This window comes from Sinocyclocheilus grahami, unplaced genomic scaffold (genome assembly GCF_001515645.1).
Source record: "Sinocyclocheilus grahami isolate Dianchi unplaced genomic scaffold, SAMN03320097.WGS_v1.1 scaffold252.1, whole genome shotgun sequence".
Taxonomy (NCBI): domain Eukaryota; kingdom Metazoa; phylum Chordata; class Actinopteri; order Cypriniformes; family Cyprinidae; genus Sinocyclocheilus; species Sinocyclocheilus grahami.
Genome location: NW_015505431.1, coordinates 653880 through 676530, shown reverse-complemented (window position 1 = coordinate 676530; position 22651 = coordinate 653880). Strand labels below are relative to the sequence as shown.

At 38.1% G+C, this 22651-nt stretch overlaps 1 protein-coding gene across 2 annotated transcripts; it reads left to right on the top strand.

Annotated features, from left to right (window-relative positions):
• The first annotated feature begins 408 nt into the window (after positions 1-408).
• On the top strand, positions 409-22115 carry tnpo2b (transportin 2b). Of its 2 annotated transcripts, none has more exons than XM_016289865.1 (25): positions 409-628; positions 2597-2696; positions 3693-3768; positions 3858-4007; positions 4213-4319; positions 7731-7864; positions 7952-8033; positions 8950-9072; positions 9159-9277; positions 9425-9485; positions 11095-11269; positions 11355-11507; positions 12346-12571; positions 12652-12823; positions 13544-13630; positions 13784-13891; positions 16149-16307; positions 18221-18308; positions 18397-18495; positions 19522-19617; positions 19701-19776; positions 20053-20152; positions 20243-20317; positions 20450-20595; positions 21994-22115. In XM_016289865.1, the coding sequence occupies exons 2-24, from the start codon at positions 2598-2600 to the stop codon at positions 20555-20557; spliced, it is 2673 nt and encodes an 890-aa protein (XP_016145351.1). In that variant the 5' UTR covers positions 409-628; position 2597; the 3' UTR covers positions 20558-20595; positions 21994-22115. The 2 variants fall into 2 exon arrangements, with proteins under 2 accessions (XP_016145351.1, XP_016145350.1); XM_016289864.1 differs by lacking the exon at positions 409-628 and adding an exon at positions 1517-2245.
• The last annotated feature ends 536 nt before the right edge of the window (positions 22116-22651 follow it).

Sequence of the window (22651 nt, the reverse complement as noted above, 5' to 3'; positions counted from 1 at the left end):
AAAATAATTCATAGTTTAGAAAAACATTAGAAATTTAAAGTTAGAAAAGCAATCAAAAAGTAACCAAATGTAAACAGTTACATTACTTTAATAAAGTTATTGAAAGTTGCACTACTTATTATTACATTTTAAATAGGGTAACTTATTACATCTCCAAAATAACCTTCCCAACACTGCAGTGACCCGTTATTGCCTCTTTGTCTCCATCTACAGGTCACAGGGTGAATTACAGACCTCTAAAATTAAGTTAACCTTCATTCACGAAATATAGAGCACAATTAATATGTGTTAGTCACTATATTTTTTATTTATTTATTTTTTTTTAAATAAAAGCCTTATGGTCAGTATTAGAGGTTCATTTCGTTTTATGTTAATGAGACATGACGTCAGCGTCACGGTACGGAAGCCGCTCAGATCCACACCGCGCGATTAACGCGTCCGCCTTGCAATAGGCGCCGCCGGGTGAAAGAAGAATAACAACAAACACGCCGATTAAACCCCACAGAAACCCGCGGCGAGCCATCCGTTACCGCGAAGCGACGGCTATCAGCGCTTGTACCGCGGCAGAGAGAGAGATACACCCAGACACACACACACACAGAGAGAGAGAGAGAAACACTGACTGAAGGTGAGAGCGTTTGGCGGGTTAGCACAGCAGCTAACGGCTACATAAGCGTCTGTGTGTGTTTATTCCGCATCATTATACACACTCATCACGCTTATATAACGGGGTTAATGCGTTTTATTTAATGTGTGATCGGTTAACACGTCTGATGTGAGCTGGGGGATTGGGTTAAACCGGGCTGCGTAAACACACACGGCCCACACACACTCATATATATATATATATATATATATGTATACACACACACACACACACACACACACACAGACAGAGATTATACATATAAACACCACACATATACAGGTACTCACACACACGCTCACACACACACACACACACACACACACACACACAGACAGAGATTATACATATAAACACCACACATATACAGGTGCACACACACACTCTACACATGTTCACACCGTACTCAAACGTACACACAAACACACTTCTCAGTCATATGTTTGTAATATTGTATGTGTATATATGTAACCCTGGACAACAAAACCAGTCATAAGGGCCAATTTTTCCAAAACTGAGATTTATGCATCATCTGAAAGCTGAATAAACAAGCTTTCCATTGATGTATGGTTTGTTGGGATAATATTTTTAAGATTATAAAAGGACAATATTTTTCTGAGAGATGACTTTAAAGGCGATTTTCACAATATTTAGATTTTTTGCACCCTCAGATTCCAGATTTTTTTTGTCCAAATTAAGTCCATAGCAATGCATATTACTAATCCAAAAATTATGTTTTGATATATTTACGGTAGGAAATTTACAAAATATCTTCTCGGAATATGATCTTTAATATCCTAGTGATTTTTGGCATGAAAGAAAAATCGATCATTTTGACCCGTACAATGTATTTTTGGCTCTTACTACAAATATACCCGTGCTACTTATGACTGCTTTTGTGCTCCAGGGTCACATATGTATGCACACGTATCCATATAACTAACTAACTGCATGTATGTATTTGTGTATATATACATGTATAGCTTGATAGATGTGTAGATAAACTCACTTTGATAGATATTTATACAAACATACACTTATGTACTAAAAAATAAGTACACGCACATACAAATCGGAACTTTGTAATCAAGTTTTAGGAATTTGAAAAAGTAAAACAAAGCAACTTTGTGACAAAATGAGAGATTTTTGAATATTCTGCGCTATTTCTGTGTCTCTACGCAAAACTGAGTGATATTTATAATGTACAGACGATTAAATGTTCTTCCATTAAAACATTTTAAATCAGGCTGGTGAACAGGATTTCAGGTTTGGTTGCTGCTGACATCCTCAAATTAATCTTTACACTTAAATTGTTATGCAGAAGAAATAGTAGCACATGCAATGAAACAATTGATATTAAATGAAACCCAAGCGTCTTCCTGAGTATTTGCAGAGCCACTGAAGAAATGCTCGCACATTCACACACGGCCCACACGTAAGTCAGACGCTCACACATCACAGCCTCCTCGCACATTCACACTCTCGTCTGCCTCGATCCCACTAAAGCAGATCAGATGGTAAAGCTGATGTGTAACCCTGACGTCCAGGTGCTCGCGCTGGATTAGCCTGGCTTCAACAATTAAAAGTGTTTTAAACCAGGTATTTGTTCTGAATGCATGTGTCTGTGGATGATAGTTATGTGTGTTATTTGCTCACTTCAATTCTTTCTTCCTAAAACTGTGCCAAGAAAGCAGTGATGGCCTGGAGGGCGTGTGTGTTTTGATGTAGTGCACTCATTTGCCCTCTGTGTTTCCTGTGTGTGTGTGTGTGTGTGTGTGTCTGTCTGTCTGTCTGTCTGTCTGTCTGTGTGTGTGTGTCTGTCTGTCTGTCTGTCTGTCTGTCTGTCTGTGTGTGTGTGTGTGTGTGTGAGTGTGTGTCTGTCTGTCTGTGTGTGTGTGTGTGTCTGTCTGTCTGTGTGTGTCTCTGTGTGTGTGTCTGTGTGTGGCTCAGGATGGAGTGGCAGCCGGATGAACAGGGTTTACAGCAGGTGCTGCAGCTGCTGAAGGACTCACAGTCTCCAGATACGGCCACACAGAGAGCCGTTCAAGAGGTATGTTACTCTATCATCATGATCACTTATGTCTTTAACGCTTATTTATCCAGGTTATCAAACAAATATACTGTGAATTTTAGCCGTAACGACTGGGCAAATGTTGAAATGTCTTCAGTCAGATTTTTAGTATCTGTGTTGGCAGTTTTTATTTGGTATGCATGTGCACAGTAGTGATAGGTCATACGCTCAAGTATAATTTTTGTTTTGTTTAAAATGAATTTAATACTTTTAAAGTATGAATCTAAAACTTTTTTTTTTAGCATGGACGCGCGTATTCAGTTGATCAAAAGTGACAGTAAAGACGTTAATGTTCATCAAAGAATACTGAAAAAAGCAATATCACGGTTTCCACAAAAATACGAAGCAGCCCAACTGTTTTTTTCAACATTGATAATAATCATAAATGTTTCTTGAGCAGCAAATCAGCATATTAGAATGATTTCTGATTCGAAGGATCATGTCACACTGAAGACTGGAGTAATGATGCTGAAAATTCAGCTTTGATCACAGCAATACATTACATTTCAAAATATGTTCTCACATAAAACGGTTACGTTAAAATGTAGTAATATATTACAATATTAGTGTTTTTTCTGTGTTTTTTTTTCAAATTAAATAAATGCAGTCTTGGTGAGCAGAAGATACTTTTACTATAAAGATATAAAAATGTATTATAACAAACAGCAATATTTATCTCTATTTGTTCCATAAAACATTTAATGCGATGCAGAGGATTGTAAATTTTAAGATGATTTGTTTAATCCTTTCATCTGGGAAGTGATTTATTGATTTAATCTGACAGTAACGGACTCATTCAAGAAAATGAATCAAACTTTAAAACTAATAGTCTGTTTTTGAAGAGTATTAAAATTATTAAATGAGTAAATAATTTTTTGTGTGCATCTTAATAAACGTCTCTGGTCTGAGACCAGACCTCTTCTTTCTTTGCTCTCTGTTGAATTTTTCCTAATGTTTTTCTGACTCGCTCATTAGAAACTGGAGCAGCTGAATCAGTTTCCTGACTTCAACAACTATCTCATCTTCGTCCTCACCAGCCTCAAATCTGAAGGTCTGTATATCCCATGGTGCATCATCTGCCTCAGTGTCTCACACACTCTCCTGTCACTCATCTAAAGGCCCATCTCTGTGTCTCTGCAGACGAGCCCACCCGTTCTCTGAGCGGTCTGATTCTCAAGAACAACGTGAAGGCTCACTACCAGAACTTCCCTCCGGCCGTGGCCGACTTCATCAAGAGAGAGTGTCTCAACAACATCGGAGACCCGTCCCCGCTCATCCGCGCCACCATCGGTCAGTCTGAACCCGGGTTTGAGTGGGTTAGACTGTAATAGATGTGGAGTAAACGTCTACAAAACTCTGATTTAGATGCTTTGAGCTGATTTAATTTAATTTGATTTGATTAGATGTAATTACAGATGTACTGATTGTCTTTAAGTGACACAAATAGGTTATTCAGCTTTGTGTTATAGTTGAGTTTGTGTCCGTGTGTCTGCAGGTATTCTCATCACTACAATCGCGTCTAAAGGGGAGCTGCAGACATGGCCTGAGCTGCTGCCTCAACTCTGCAACCTCCTCAACTCGGAGGATTACAACACCTGCGAGGTAAAACACACGCACATCTCTGAGTATGTATTAACCAAACTCCCATTGTTGACTGAACACCCAATTTTGAAATACAGTTTAATCATTTATTTTATATGCACCAATATAACAATTTAGAGTAATAAAATAGTGTTTATCTCCATATTCTGTGGAATAACATCATAATACTTTAACTTGGAATGCAGTATGCTTTCTGATTTTAGCGTGCATGTTCAGTTTTTTCTAGGGATGTAACGATATCAAAATCTCACGATACGATAATATCTCGATATGAAGTCCACGGTACAATATTTTTGCGATATTTATATATATATAAAAAAAAAAGACAAATGAAGACTTGGAAAAAATGAACATTTTGTACATTTTACAGTAAAATTCTTCTATCTAATGCACTTTGAGAGTTCAAAATGAAGAGCTACGACCCATGTTCTTAACTAAGAAAACTTAAGTCAGAAAATGTCAGTGAATTGACTTGTACCTGAACTTTAAAGGGAACTCAACCCTCTTTTAATTTGTGGTATACTGAGTCTAAATTACATTCACACTGGTGTTCCGATTGTAATAATAACAGCAATTTTATATTATTGTTATTCTTATGACAGTAATAGCCATATATTGTAAAACAATTGCACTTGTAAAATAAATGAAAATGAGTATTTCATTGGCAAATCATTTTTACTTTACACTACAATAGGGAAATTACAATACTTCTTTCTTAATTTCTACACTTGAAAGAGATATTTTGAATTTGGACTGCATTTTAAACCGCTAACTGTCAGCAATTCATACTGCATTTCTATGCTGTTATTTTGACGTAAACGGCAGTAGAGCTTTTATTTTGACACAAAACTCCAGCTTCAGTGAAAACAGGCTTACAAAAACGCGTCTCACTACAAATATAGTGAAATGTTGTAATCGTCTACCGTCAAAATAAAGCATAACTGGTGGCCGTTGCATTCCCAAATGTGCGCTAAACTCACAGCACATGCAATAAACGAGTTCACTGCATTCATTCACTGTGAACGGAGCCGTTCTGAGGCGCGGAAAACACCGGATCATGAGCTGATCGCCTGAACGAAAACAGACTTGATGAAGGGATTAAGCCATATTGTGCTATCTTGTTTGACAGATACTGTGCCAAAGTATAATGGCCCAAAGCACAACTTTAAACACCTTTTATGTTAGAATAAGAAGCTTAAATATATTTTAAAAACTAAATTTTTTCTGGAAAATCAATCGTTTCACATTGTCATGTGACCATGATGATATTGAGGCAGTTTTGCTATTGCGATACCACGATATTGATAATACATATATACGATATTGATAATCGTTACATCCCTAGTATTTTCCCAAAATGTGCAATATTCATCCCACAGTGAAGTGCACTTGACATGACCTTCTGTTTGAACAACAACGGTTGCACAAGAATCTGCTTTGTGATTTGATTGGCTTGCCAGACTGCATTTTTACACACAATTAACTTGCGTGTTTTCAAGAACATAACAACAATGCGGTGAGTAGACATCAGTTGATATCATACAGGCATGGGCGACATTTGACTCTTGAGTCAGGGGCAAGAAAAAAAAAAATATATATATAGTGTATATATGTATATGAAATAAATAAAAACAAAAGTTTTTTTTCCGGTTGTAGGCATCAAAACAATGCCCTACCGTATTGCAACGCATCAAAGCAGTCAATCCAACACAGTCAAGAATAACTTAAAGAGGTTGCCACCGTTTAGTAAACTGAACTAGCTTTGGCTCTTCCTGCTGACTTGAATGGTGACGCTTCCCGTTTGTCAGTTGATGGCCTTTCATTCTTAACCAGAAATGTGCATGCTGCTTTTCTGATGTTCACTGAAGTTTTCCATGTCTTTTTCCCATGTCACTTGAAATGTTTCCGTTTTGAGTCGTTGTTACCAAAGGCGAGACACTTGAGGAAAAAATAAATGATCAGTTGTGGGACTATATTCTGTCATAAATCGCATACCATTCATAGCTGAACTTTCTACCGTCCGTTACTGGAAATGAAATGAAATTCCCGCTCTCAATAAAGTTTACACACGCTTTTGGTCCGTGAAGTAGATCTCGCTCGGGACGCGCGCTATCTGGAGGTTTGGCCAGGACCGGTTCCAGAATTAAATCAACATATTTTAAGTTCCGTCCATTGCCAATCACTGCTATTTCGAGAGTGAATCCCACATAAATATGCGAATGCCATTCCCGAAACTTTGCAGGGTGTAGCCTGTGTCCAAAAAAACGAAAGTTTCATACAAATTCTGAATGGATTATACCCTAGAAAGTGTGCAATGCGTGCTCCCTTTATCACTAAAAAGCGCCACTCATCTTCGTTCATCGCGATCTTACAAAGTTCTGTTATAATCAATGAAGCTCTCTAAACTGCACAATGAATCTCTTATTTACATCGCGTCATGAGATGATTCACGAGCGTGCAAAACTGCACTTAAAAACTGCTGCGCTTTCAGAGGTGAGTAAATTCTGACAAAACATTTCTGATTGGCCATTGCTTTTAAGAAATCAACTGATATGTCTGTGATTGGTTACACTGCTCAACGCTGCAAAAACACGTTGAGGGTATTTAGCGCTTGGCTAAGCGCTCCAATTGCAGAGGGGCCGACATCAGGGATTCCATGACTAACAATTTGGGGGAGCAATTGTCGCCCATGCATACAGGTAATGTATGCAGTCCCCCCCTGATGTCGCCCATGCATACAGGTAATTACAGGTGTGCGATTTTAAGACCATCCGTTCCCTTCAAAGATACAATCATATAAAACACCCGCGCCGCGTTTTACTTTTGAAATGTGCAGCGCTCATGTTTATTCAACGAAGTTGTGGTGGGCCGCCACAAATAAATCAATGTATGGGAAACACTGGTAATGTATATCGGAAATGTGTTGTTAAATCACATCACTGTTATTGAAAAAAAATATATAGCGATATATATTGATAATGAATTATTGTCCAGCCCTTCTTAAACTGCTTTTTTGAACTTAGGTCTTAGGTTTTTTGATCAACCTTAACAAAACTAGTGAACTTGTGTAGTCTCTGGACTAGCTAGTTCAATAATTATCCAAAAAAGTTGAACTTTAGTATTTAGATGTTTATAAAATTGTCATTTAAATTATGGGTGTGACCAGACATACTCAAAATTCCCAAACCAATCTTCATGAAATGATCATGGCGCACTAACAGTTGTTACAGTTTGTACAAATATTCCTCTTTTAACTATTATAAACCCATAATGCAGTGGGATTTCCAACAGAAATGAGTTTGTACTGTGGGTAAAAAAAGTATTTAGTCAGCCACCAATTGTGCAAGTTCTCCCACTTAAGGTGGCTGACTAAATACTTTTTTGCCCCACTGTATGTGTGCGTGTGTACAGGGTTCTTTTGGTGCGCTGCAGAAGATCTGTGAGGACTCGTCTGAACTGCTGGACAGTGACGCTCTGAATCGACCCCTCAACATCATGATCCCCAAATTCCTGCAGTTCTTCAAACACTGCAGCCCCAAGATCAGGTGAAGAGCCACACACACATCTCTCACTGATACACTATCTGTGTTTGATAATGAGTAACAACATGTTGATTCACACTCTCTCTGTAGGTCTCATGCCATAGCGTGTGTGAATCAGTTCATTATTGGCAGGGCTCAGGCTCTCATGGACAACATCGACACATTCATCGAGGTGAGTTGACCTCCAGCAAACAGCGGTTTCTGTCTACCAAAAAGTAATAAGTAATATTTCATGCAGTAATTGTAATTTTAAAATTGTCAGCAGAGTTTTCAGCTCATTGAATGAGTGAGTCATCTGAGCTGATTCGATGAGAAAATGAGCTGACTAATTGATTCAGTCCATAATTCAGACCAAAGAGTGATTCGGTCCGAATCAAAAAATGGCATAGTGTAGTGCACAGTTCTTTTATATGTAATTCTATATTTATTTTTGTGTATATACAGTTGAGGTCAAAAGTTTACATCCCCTTTCAGAATCTGCAAAATGTTCATTATTTTACCAAAATAAGAGGGGTCATACACAATGCATGTCATTGTTTATTTAGTACTGACCTGAATAAGATATTTCACATAAAAGATGTTTACATACAGTCCACAAGAGAAAATAATAGTTGAATTTATAAAAATGACCCCGTTCAAATGTTTATTGATTCTGAATACTGTGTTGTGACCTGAATGATCCACAGCTGTGTTTTTTTGTTTAGTGATAGTTGTTCCTGAGCAGTTCAACTGCCTGCTGTTCTTCAGAAAAATCCTTCAGGTCCCACAAATTCTATGGTTTTTCAGCATTTCTGTGTATTTGAACCCTTTCCAACAATGACTGTATGATTTTGAGATCCATCTTTTCACACTGTGAATAAATAAAAGAATAGGCATTGTTGGAAAGGGTTCAAATACACATAACACACAATTTTTTCCTGAACAAACTTTGCCAAATCAAGCTTGTAGTTTTTTCAAGAAAGCACACTTTTCAGCAGCCTAGTATGTCATAAACACAACTACAATCCGGCTTACGATGACCCATGCATTTGTAGTTACTTCAGTGGTGAGGGCTCAGCTCATCTGTACTGTGTGTGCTCTGTTTTCAGTCTCTGTTTGCGTTGGCGGGTGATGAAGACTGCGAGGTGAGGAAGAACGTGTGCAGAGCTCTGGTCATGCTGTTGGAGGTCCGGATCGACCGCCTGATACCGCACATGCACAGCATCATACAGGTGAGACCAGCACTAACATCTGATGTCTTACTGTCGTTTAAAGGTGTTTTAGGAGCTTTATATCTGGCCTGTGTCTCTTTCTGCAGTACATGCTGCAGCGCACGCAGGATGCGGATGAGAACGTGGCGCTGGAGGCGTGTGAATTCTGGCTGACTCTGGCGGAGCAGCCCATCTGTAAAGAGGCTCTGTCAGGACACCTGGTCCAGTGAGTACTGCAGGCCATCATCACACATCTGAGCATAAACTGAACACACAGATGAAGCCTCTGGCCTCTGTTTAGTTCTGTTTGAGAGATCTGATCTGAACTCTTGATTTGAGTGAGATGATCTAATGTTGATGTATTTCTCCACAGACTCATCCCCATCCTGGTCAACGGAATGAAGTATTCTGAGATTGACATCATTTTACTGAAGGCGAGTCAACATATATGAGACATGAGTCAGGGATATTCCTTTGAATCAAATCATGTTTATTGCATTAGTTAGATTTGCATTCACATAATATTCAATTGTTTCACAAGCATTCGATTCAGATTCATTTGGAGTGTTTTAATATTGGTGTTACTTTAGTGTTATTTATATACTATTTATTAATATGTGAATTAGCTTTTATTATTGTATTTTCAGTTTTAGTTTGTTGTAGCAATTTTGTAATTTTTTTTTAATTTTTATACTATTTAGCTTTTTTTAATTTTGTTTGTTTTACTAATTTAGTTCACTAAGTTGTAACTAATTTTACTGCTCAACTTTCAACTTCAAACTTATTTCACAAGTTGCCAAAACAAAATGTTTACTTTTTTTTTTTTTCGATTTTTCATCTAAAATTTATATTTTCTTTTCTTTATTTATTTTAAATTTTTTAATAATATTAAAATTTTTAAGTATAGTTCTATTGTCGTTTTAATTTGACAAATTTTAGTACTTTTAGTCATTTTATTTGAGCATTTCCAATTTTTTTTTTAAGTTCATCTAATATTTATATTTTAATTTCTGCTTTATTTCAATGACCGAAAATAATTTTTAATAGTTTTGATTTTAGTTGACACACTGATTTGGATTCTTGAATTTAAAAGAGAATTCTCTCTGCTAAAGCCACGGTCACACTAGACTTTTCGTTTTATTGACTTCCATTCATACGCATGCGAATGCGTCAGACCGGAAACGCAAGCCTGTGCGAAGATATTTCGCTGCGTAGCAAAGTTCAAGTTTGGTGAACTCTGACCTGCGAATTCGCGTCACGTGAATGCGTGAGACCAATAGAAGATCAAAACGTCACAAAGTAACCTCTTGGTACAGAAATGGAGGAATAACACAACTTTAAAAGATTACAAAAATTACATAAATAGAGAAGCGGCTTGGTTTGCGGTGGCAAGGGAAACAGGATCGGATGGTACGTTTGAACAGTGAAACTTAATTTTATGTGATTTTTTTAATTACATGAGATTTGTGCGTGTACTTAATTAACTATACTTGTGACTGATTGTAATCACTTAAATAGAAAAAATTATGACTAGTGAGGATATTTTGGCACGTGATGTCATATCCTGCTCCCGCCCCTTTTCGCAGCACCGTCCGAATGATTTTCACATGCTCAAAGTTTAGTGTGACCGCGGCTTAATGCTGTAAATTATACAGGGAAGTGTTTCCGACTGATTACTCAAATTAGTAGTTCATTATTTTTGAACTGTTCTTTCAAAGAACCAGCTTGTTTTCAGGATTTGAGCTACACTGGTTGCGCTGTGCGCTCATAAATGTCAGAAGAGCTGTTCATAAGAGTTATTTGTTCGTGAATCAGATTACATCGGTCGTGTTGTTCATTTTTGCATGCAGCCTGTGAAGACAACTCAATAGAAAGAGATTTCTAAATCTACTTTTTAATTTTTTTGCAAGTTGATATTGAAGCTGGAAATTTGTGAAAATCAATTTTGTTCTCCAGTCCTACTGATTTATCAGCAGTGAGTGCTCCGTAGGGACCGTGTGAATCTGACTGCAGCTGCGCTCTCGCTCTCTGTGTGTGTCTCAGGGTGACGTGGAGGAGGAGGACGACAACGTTCCTGACAGCGAGCAGGACATCAAGCCTCGCTTCCACAAGTCACGTACCGTCACGCTGCAGCACGAGGGAGGAGAGGGAGAGGAAGGAGAGGACATCGATGAAGACGAGGATGATGACGACGACACGCTGTCTGACTGGAACCTACGTGAGTAAACGACCAATCAGAGCGTGCTTGCTGTAAATGCTCTTCTGTGTGTATGAAGTGTGTATATTTTCGTTTGTGTTTCTAGGGAAGTGCTCTGCGGCAGCGCTGGATGTGTTGGCTAACGTCTTTCGGGACGACCTGTTGCCGCACCTGCTGCCACTGCTGAAGGGTTTGCTGTTCCACCCGGACTGGGTCACCAAAGAGTCCGGGATACTGGTGCTGGGAGCCATCGCTGAAGGTGTGTATCTCACACTCGCACATACTGAATTCACTGAAAGGGATAGTTCACCCAAAAATGAAAATTCTGTCATTAATTACTCACCCTCGTGTCGTTCCAAACCCGTAAGACCTTCGTTCATCTTCTGAACACAAATTAAGATATTTTTGATGAGATCCAAGAGCTTTCTGACCCTCCCATAGACAGCAATGCAACTTAAATGTTCCCAGACACAGAAACGTCTGTAAGGACATCTGTAAAATAGTCCATGTGACATCAGTGGTTCAACTGTAATGTTATGAAGCTACGAGAATGCTTTTTGTGTGCAAAAAAATAAAAAGAATGTCTTTATTCAACAATTCTTCTCCTTCATGTAAACAACGCATGCGTGTGCTGATGCATGTGCGTGTGAACGTGAGCAGCAGTGCCATGCGCATGCGTTGTTTACATGAAGCAGAAGCAGACGTGTGATACTCTCTGCACAATGGCGGTGTGCCGCGGCAGGCTGGATGAGGAGGAGAAGAGTTGCTGAATAAAGTCGTTATTTTAGTTTTTTGCGCACAAAGTATTCTTGTAGCTTCATAACATTACATTTGAACCCCTGATGTCACGTGGATTATTTTACCGATCTCCTTGCTATGTTTCTGTGCGTTGATCATGGTAATATCATTGCTGTCTATGGAGGGTCAGAGAGGTCTCGGAATTCATAAAAAATATCTCAATTTGTGTTCTGAAGATGAACAAGGGTCTTACGGGTTTGGAACGACACGAGGGTGAGTAATTAATGACAGAAGTTTCATTTTTGGGTGAACTAACCCTTTAATACTAGGTGTTTACACGTCCTGTCTCTTTCCGTCAGGCTGTATGCAGGGTATGGTACAGTACTTGCCCGAGCTCATCCCGCACCTGATCCAGTGTCTGTGTGATAAGAAGGCTCTGGTTCGCTCCATCGCCTGCTGGACGCTCAGCCGCTACGCACACTGGGTGGTGAGCCAGCCGCCAGACGCCCACCTCAAACCGCTCATGACAGAACTGCTCAAACGCATCCTAGATGGCAACAAGAGGGTGCAGGAGGCCGCCTGCAGGTGAGTGTTTGAGAGAAATCCACATCTGAAATATCTATTGAGGAATTAGAGTTATAAAACAACTGTGTAATGTTTTTCAGTGCATTTGCGACTCTGGAGGAGGAAGCGTGTACAGAGCTGGTTCCGTACCTCAGTTTCATTTTGGACACTCTGGTGTTTGCGTTTGGAAAATATCAGCACAAGAACCTGCTCATCCTCTACGACGCCATCGGCACCCTGGCAGACTCTGTCGGACATCATCTGAACCAACCGGTAATTAGAGTTTCCATCAGTCTTCATACACTACCAAGACTTTTTTATGCTTATGAAAACTACATTAATTTGAAGAAAAATGCAGTAACAAAAGAAATATTATTACAATTTAACTACCTAAACTACAAAATAACTACTTTCTATTTGAATATATTGTAAAATGTTATTTATTCCTGTGATCAAAGCTGAATTTTCTGCATCATTACTCCAGTCAGTCACATGATCCTTCAGAAATCACTCTAACATGCTGATTTGCTGCTCAACAAACATTTAATATTATCAATCTTGAGAACAGTTGTGCTGCTTAATATTTTTGTGGAAAGACTGTTCCTTTTTTTTATTTTTTATTCTTTAATGAATAGAAAGTTCAAAAGAGCAGCATTGATTTGAAAAATAAACTTTTACTGTCACTTTTAGTCAGTTTAATTCAACTTTTGAACTGTAGTGTATGTTGTTTTAACTTTTCTAAAAAAAACACAGATGCAAGTAGGGCAACTCAAAAGATAAGAGACCATTTTTTTCACCAAAATGATGGAAATCATCTTCAATTATATGTCAGTTTTTTTTTTTAACCAGTAAATGCCATGTTTTTGGTTCGATCTGCCTCTGCTCATCCCTGCCCTTGTCAACTTGTTTTAAAAAGCTAAATATTATTAGTACGTGTTTGTAGGCGTAGAGATCAGTGGTCTGATCTTGTGTTGTGTGCGTGTGTGTGAACAGGAATACATCCAGAAACTGATGCCTCCTCTGATCCAGAAGTGGAATGAACTGAAAGACGAGGATAAAGACCTGTTTCCTCTGCTGGAGGTGAGAACAGAATAAAAAGTCTTCATTTCATAGTTTAAATTGACTTTATTTTCATGACACATAATTGTACATTGTTTTGATAAAACAATTGTAACGGAAAGTGAAAATAGACAATAAATGACTCCTGTCCACTCTGTGTTTATGTCTGTGTAGTGTTTGTCGTCTGTGGCTACGGCGTTACAGAGCGGTTTCCTCCCATACTGTGAGCCCGTCTATCAGCGCTGTGTTACTCTGGTGCAGAAAACACTCGCACAAGCCATGGTGAGAACACACACTTACTCACACTCTTCTACATGAACATCAGTGCACCACACAGTCATTAACCCACCTCTGTGTAAAAAATAAAAAGAATGTCTTTATTCAACAATTCTTCTCCTTCATGTAAACAACGCATGCGTGTGCTGATGCATGTGCGTGTGAACGTGAGCAGCAGTGCCATGCGCATGCGTTGTTTACATGAAGCAGAAGCAGACGTGTGATACTCTCTGCACAATGGCGGTGTGCCGCGGCAGGCTGGATGAGGAGGAGAAGAGTTGCTGAATAAAGTCGTTATTTTAGTTTTTTGCGCACAAAGTATTCTTGTAGCTTCATAACATTACATTTGAACCCCTGATGTCACGTGGATTATTTTACCGATCTCCTTGCTATGTTTCTGTGCGTTGATCATGGTAATATCATTGCTGTCTATGGAGGGTCAGAGAGGTCTCGGAATTCATAAAAAATATCTCAATTTGTGTTCTGAAGATGAACAAGGGTCTTACGGGTTTGGAACGACACGAGGGTGAGTAATTAATGACAGAAGTTTCATTTTTGGGTGAACTAACCCTTTAATACTAGGTGTTTACACGTCCTGTCTCTTTCCGTCAGGCTGTATGCAGGGTATGGTACAGTACTTGCCCGAGCTCATCCCGCACCTGATCCAGTGTCTGTGTGATAAGAAGGCTCTGGTTCGCTCCATCGCCTGCTGGACGCTCAGCCGCTACGCACACTGGGTGGTGAGCCAGCCGCCAGACGCCCACCTCAAACCGCTCATGACAGAACTGCTCAAACGCATCCTAGATGGCAACAAGAGGGTGCAGGAGGCCGCCTGCAGGTGAGTGTTTGAGAGAAATCCACATCTGAAATATCTATTGAGGAATTAGAGTTATAAAACAACTGTGTAATGTTTTTCAGTGCATTTGCGACTCTGGAGGAGGAAGCGTGTACAGAGCTGGTTCCGTACCTCAGTTTCATTTTGGACACTCTGGTGTTTGCGTTTGGAAAATATCAGCACAAGAACCTGCTCATCCTCTACGACGCCATCGGCACCCTGGCAGACTCTGTCGGACATCATCTGAACCAACCGGTAATTAGAGTTTCCATCAGTCTTCATACACTACCAAGACTTTTTTATGCTTATGAAAACTACATTAATTTGAAGAAAAATGCAGTAACAAAAGAAATATTATTACAATTTAACTACCTAAACTACAAAATAACTACTTTCTATTTGAATATATTGTAAAATGTTATTTATTCCTGTGATCAAAGCTGAATTTTCTGCATCATTACTCCAGTCAGTCACATGATCCTTCAGAAATCACTCTAACATGCTGATTTGCTGCTCAACAAACATTTAATATTATCAATCTTGAGAACAGTTGTGCTGCTTAATATTTTTGTGGAAAGACTGTTCCTTTTTTTTATTTTTTATTCTTTAATGAATAGAAAGTTCAAAAGAGCAGCATTGATTTGAAAAATAAACTTTTACTGTCACTTTTAGTCAGTTTAATTCAACTTTTGAACTGTAGTGTATGTTGTTTTAACTTTTCTAAAAAAAACACAGATGCAAGTAGGGCAACTCAAAAGATAAGAGACCATTTTTTTCACCAAAATGATGGAAATCATCTTCAATTATATGTCAGTTTTTTTTTTTAACCAGTAAATGCCATGTTTTTGGTTCGATCTGCCTCTGCTCATCCCTGCCCTTGTCAACTTGTTTTAAAAAGCTAAATATTATTAGTACGTGTTTGTAGGCGTAGAGATCAGTGGTCTGATCTTGTGTTGTGTGCGTGTGTGTGAACAGGAATACATCCAGAAACTGATGCCTCCTCTGATCCAGAAGTGGAATGAACTGAAAGACGAGGATAAAGACCTGTTTCCTCTGCTGGAGGTGAGAACAGAATAAAAAGTCTTCATTTCATAGTTTAAATTGACTTTATTTTCATGACACATAATTGTACATTGTTTTGATAAAACAATTGTAACGGAAAGTGAAAATAGACAATAAATGACTCCTGTCCACTCTGTGTTTATGTCTGTGTAGTGTTTGTCGTCTGTGGCTACGGCGTTACAGAGCGGTTTCCTCCCATACTGTGAGCCCGTCTATCAGCGCTGTGTTACTCTGGTGCAGAAAACACTCGCACAAGCCATGGTGAGAACACACACTTACTCACACTCTTCTACATGAACATCAGTGCACCACACAGTCATTAACCCACCTCTGTGTGTGTGTGTGTGTGTGTGTGTGTGTGTGTAGATGTACAGCCAGCAGCCGGATCAGTATGAGGCTCCAGATAAGGACTTCATGATAGTCGCTCTGGATCTGCTCAGCGGTCTGGCCGAAGGTCTCGGGGGTCATGTGGACCAGCTGGTTGCCCGTAGCAACATCATGACCCTTCTGTTCCAGTGTATGCAGGTACAATGTGTGAGAGAATTTAACATTCTTTGTTGTTCTTATAATTATTATATCAAGTATTTACAATTTGATATTTTATATAAAAAATATATTAACATTTAATGTTTAAAATGTTATTATATTTAATTCATAAAATACAATGGTGTTAATGTTAATATTAGTGTTTTTTTATTATTTGTATTAGTGTTATGAAGTTATTTTTAGGGATGTAACGGTATGAAAATTTCATATCACGATTATAGTAGCCAAAGTTATCATGATTATCAATACTACCACGGTTTTGTTAAATTTAGATGAAAATGTTCAAAAATAACTGATACACACACTGAAAACATTTCAATAAGTTTTATATTTGAAAATCAACAAACAAATACAATTAGCAGCTATATGCGCTTTTTTTAGCATAAACATTAAATTAACATTAATGACAGCGTTGTCAAGGTAACATTTGGTCAGTCATTCCCTTCGCCAAGGGAGTTTCAAACGCTTATACGAGACAGTAATGCCCTGCACCCTTCAAAGAACACACTTCAAGGGCTCTGCCCTTCGAAGGGAGTAGGGCATAGGGATGCTCACTTCTGTCTGGAAGTCGCCCCATGTGTCATGTATCACCGCAGAGGCGCGGATGCGCTCTCTCGTTTCATTCAAATGCAGCTTGCCGTCTTGCGTCTCAGTTTTTGATTGTATTGAAAATGAAATCAGAGGAATTTAGTATTAATACTACTATAATTTCGCTGTAGTGATCATATTGTCCTGACGATTGTTTTGTACACTGCTCATAATGGATTTATAAACAGGTAAGATTTCAAAACATGAATCTCAATTCAATATTTTATATCCCCGTATTTATATATTATTTTAGGTAAACAAAAAAAAAATTCTGTGTAATAAGTTAACTATGAATATACAATACATTATCCCTTAAATGTCGACCTTATAGTTTGAACGTTCGTTTGTCTTGGCTTAGAGCCACTTGCTGCAAACTTTTCTTCGCTATATAACAGTGGGTGGTGGTCACGAAGATGACTGAGCAAATTTAATGTGTTTCCCCCTTTTGCAGCTACTTCCTTCTTGCAAGAATAGCAGACAGGGTGACCGTCCTCGATTAAAATGCCTTCAGGACTCTTGTAAAAGCCAAAATACGACCAGACCACCGATTTGGTTCTCTTAGATGGCTGAAAAATCTCCCGAGCGCTGTCGCTGCCTTCCGCCATTTCCTCTCGTGCAAAAAAAACAACAACACTGCATGCTGCTTCTGCGTCAGACTGATGCTGGCTGGACAGGATTTACCACGAGTTTTCAAAAGCGTGATAATCAAACACGGTTTTGATGATAATTAAATTTTAAACGATAATACTAACCGTCAGGGCATTTTATCGTGATTTATCGTGAAACCGGTAATCGTTCCATCCCTAGTTATTTTACTTACTATTATTATTATTACTGTTATGTATTTACTATATTTATAAAATACATTTATTATTCATTAAATAGTTATTTTTTTATTTTAAATAATATTTAATTTACTATATAGATTTATTTGTTTTATATTGTTGGTGTAGGTATGTTGTATATTTTTATTTGTATTAACGATTGTTATAAATTTGATTTATTATTATTTGAATTATTTACTACATTATAAAATACATTTGTGTAGTTTATTATTTAGTATTTTTTAAATTTAATTTACTTTATTACACACCAATGTTTTATTGTTGGTGATATTTATATATTTTGTTTTAATTATTGTTATACCATTGATTTATATTTATTAATATAAAATTGTTTACTATATTATATAAAAAAAAAGTAGATTATTTTTGTTATTATTACTTTATCATTTAAATATTTTAATTATTTATTGTTGCATTATAAAACATTAGGCTGATTTATTGATACTCTGTTGTTTGTAGGACACTATGCCTGAGGTGAGACAGAGCTCATTTGCTCTGCTGGGTGATCTGACCAAGGCCTGTTTTCCACACGTCAAACCCTGCATCGGTAAGACGAGTGCATTTGACCTGCACGATACACCCTTAACTTCATAATAAATTCATATTAATCACTGAAACTGTGTATGTGTGTTTAGCCGAGTTCATGCCTATCCTGGGGACGAATCTGAACCCTGAGTTCATCTCGGTGTGTAACAACGCAACCTGGGCCATCGGCGAGATCTGCATGCAGATGGGTGAGGATCATCACACTGATTCTGCGACAAAAATCTGAAATTATGTCAGCGCATGGTAAAGTTTGTTCCATTACAGGTCTGCGCCTATTATATTGGTATGCCCTTTTCTCAAATAATACTACTTACCTTTTCTGTTTTGTCTGTTTTTTCAAGTTGTTGTGATATAATCTACAAAGAAATAACATTTTGCTTGTTAGTAACTTATATGGCCACTCGGACCGCTGACTCGTGAGATAATACGCTCAACATAGCGCCGGATGGTTTCTATTCTCCATCTCCGACATCCCTTTTTATATAGTCTTTGATCTCTGGTACATTTGAGCATATTATCTCAATTCACTCGCCACATCATGATAAATTACTTAAAAATTACAACATTTATGTCCAGATGCACATTTTTCCAAGAATACATTAAACAATTCTAACTGAGTCCGGTTGAAGCATATTAAACGCAACACAACAACGTAATCCGATACAATAGGAATAAAGTCATGAATCCGAGTCATCTCTTGTTTAATATTTATTTCCCAGGGCACATTATACAATGTACATTTAAGCCATCGCGTTAATAATGCAAAGGAGAGCAAGTAGAAAATAAAATATTACTTTAATAATAATAATAGCGGGAAAAAAATTCACGTGGAGTCATAATGCACAGCCAGCACCAAACGGACAGAACGCCAAAACTTACTGAATTATATAACTGCCACCATTAAGAATTAAACTAACTTGTATTTGATGACCCGAGCTGACGCAAAAAGGTAATTGTGAAATGTTTGCACTTGTTAGAGTAATGTACCGTTAGTTCAAACATTTTTATAATCTCTAATTTGTAAAAAAAAAAAGACTTTGATTCTTGAACTCATTCCGCTGTTGTCACTGGAAAAACCGTTTCCCTGCAAGCGCCAATCCGGAAGCCAGAAACACGGAAGTGTAAAAATGGCTAATTGTAGTGAATTGAATTGTCGTCAGTAAGCTGATTGTTATTGGTCACGTGACGTCACTGACCTGACTGTGTTGTCGTAGGTGTGGAGATGCAGCCGTATGTGGCTCTGGTTCTTCCTCATCTGGTGGAGATCATTAACAGACCCAACACTCCCAAAACCCTGCTGGAGAACACGGGTACGACCTCTGACCGTACATGACCGTTTACCTTTCACACAGATAAATGATCAAACCTTAACTCCTCCCACTTCTCCTTACAGCCATCACGATTGGTCGCCTGGGTTACGTCTGTCCACAGGAAGTGGCTCCCATGTTGCAACAGTTCATCAGACCCTGGTGAGTCAAAACATCTAGAGATTTCAAATCGGCACACTAGAATGATTTCTGAAGGATCATGTGACACTGAAGACTGGAGTAATGATGCTGAAAATTCAGCTTTGATCACAAGAATGAATTACATTTTACTATATATTCAAATAGAAATCATTTCTTTTAAATGGTAATATTTCACAATATTACAGATTTTTCTGAATTTTTGACCACATAAATTCAGCCTTGAGGAGCAGAAGAGACTCGTTTCAAAAACTTTTGCCATGATTTTTCTTTTTGCAGGTGCACATCGTTACGAAACATCAGAGATAATGAGGAAAAGGACTCTGCCTTCAGAGGCATCTGTGTGATGATTGGTGTGAATCCTGGCGGTGTGGTCCAGGTCAGTTCTGATATTCGGACTCCATTGTGATTGACCATGATGTTACTCTCTCATCCATCACTCATTTCCTTTCACCCGTCTCTCCCTCAGGACTTCATCTTCTTCTGTGATGCGGTGGCCTCCTGGGTCAACCCTAAAGATGACCTGAGGGACATGTTCTACAAGGTTAGATGAGCATGGATTGTGTTACATCACATTATGCCTGTATAGTAATAGTATACTATACTATAGTATAGTATAGTATAGGGACATTTTGAAGATTCATGTTGATGAATGAGATTGTGTGTCTCTGTGTAGATCCTACATGGTTTTAAGGACCAGGTTGGTGAGGAGAACTGGCAGCAGTTCTCAGAGCAGTTTCCGCCCATCCTGAAGGAACGCCTCTCTGCATGCTATGGCGTGTAGCCCCGCCCCTCTGCTTCACACACAGCACATGCTGTCAGGTTAGTGATGACTGCTGATGTCTTGTGATGTTATAATGTGCTGGGACAGAGAATAACTGTCCTAGGTGTTTTTTGATGCTGCTAGGTGTTTCTACTCAACTGCAGTATATGCCAGATCATTTGAGCGCCGCTGCCTGTGCATAATGTAAACATAATGTTTAACACTGATCAGTATGCCTGAGATTTACTTTTTTTTTTTTTTTATAACTAAATGCCTGATAGACATTTTTAATGCTTTATTTTGGCTTATTTCTGGCTGCAAAAATAATATTAACATAAATCAATATTAATTAACGTAAAAAATAATTAATATATATTATTTTATAAATGACACTATGCATGCCATTATATTTACGCATCGAAATTGTTTCAATCTAAACTGTCCCAAATATTCATATTTAAGTTTCATATCTGTTTTGAGCTTAGTCTGTTATGCTTAATGCTATTTTTTTTAATTAACATTGTTTACATTTAGTTAAGTAATTTCAGCATACAATACATCCTTTTTTTAAGAACCAAATGGTTATTTATTAGATGTGCAGTTAAAGAACCAATAACATTTTCAGTTATCAGTCTGTTATATCACTATCAGACACTGATATATCGCCTAATATTGCATCTAAAATAGAAATATAAAAATGCTAAAAGATTAAATATTAAAGTTTTAATATCGGTGTAAAAAATCGGTCAAAATGATTACTGTTCTGTCGCATAATTGACCATTGTTGCGTTATTTGCCCACGCCACTTGAGCGACATCAAAGAACTTAAGCATAAAAGTATTTGTGTTAAAAGTAAATTCTGTCAAATTGATAACATTAAATAATTGTAAAAAAAAAATAATAATAATAATTGGTCCAGCAGATTACTGGTCTGTCTCTTCATTGACAGTTGCTGCTTATGTTGCCTTTATTTGCCCACAGTCAATTATTGAATATTAAAGAACTTATAAACGATTAGGTATGAAAGTGTTTGTGTTAAAAATAGTCAAATTGATAACACATTAAATAAATGTAAATATCGGTAAAATTATATTATTGATCAGACCGATTTTACTGGTCTGCTTATGTTTCCCCACAATCACTGAAGTGATATTAAAGCAATAAGCCCCAAGAAGCCGTGGTTTACAGTGAATTTATAACCGCTAAGGGGTGTTGTTAGGCACGCCGCGAAGCAGCGCTAAAACCCCCTTAGCTGTTATAAATTCACTGTAAACCACGGTTTCTTGGGGCTTATTGCTTTAATATCACTTCAGTCACACAGCCAATCAGAATCAAGGACCGGAACTATTCGTTTTATAAAGAAGAATTTATTAAAGAAGTCGTAAAAAAAAATATCGGTCAAACCAATAATTGGTCAAAAACAAAATTGCTCTTATTTGTCTCTCTTTTTCTTGCAGTTGAACCTTTAGGAGGGGGAACTCATCCATCTGTGTATTGCACTGCCCTGATCGTGGGGGAGAGGGACGCGATTGGCCGCTCCGCCTGACGGACAGATCCCACGCCCTTTGTGTGTCCATGAGGGTGGGTGGGTGGGTGGGAGGGGGGCGGGGACTCCTCTAGTTAACTGCAGAATGCACCCAATCACGGGGAATAAACCTAATAATGTAGGGAAGACAAGAGATAGCGTAACCGAGGGAGAGTGAAAAACAAACTTAAGAGAGCGGGAGGGAGGTCGTAGGTTAAACGGGAGGGAGGTATAGACAGTTATCTGGGAATAAAGATTAAGATTAGGGAGGGAAGCTAGACAGCAACTGTTATACGACTTTTTTTTTTTAATCTCAAGTTAATCCCAGGCATAAGAATCAAACGCATTCACACGCAGACTGACCATAGAAACACTTGCACATAAAGTCGCAATAACTACGAGCGGCCAGCGCTGCCGTAGCAATAGCATAATCAGACTTTAACACTGAGACTATCTAGGAAAGACTAGCGTCGTTTTTCTTTTTTTAATAATTACTATTGATGAAACGAGAACAATCTCGGCTTAAAAAAAGATGGTTAGCGCGCTATCGCGAATTTGTGTTTTTGATCGTTAGTAAGGGAGCATCTATG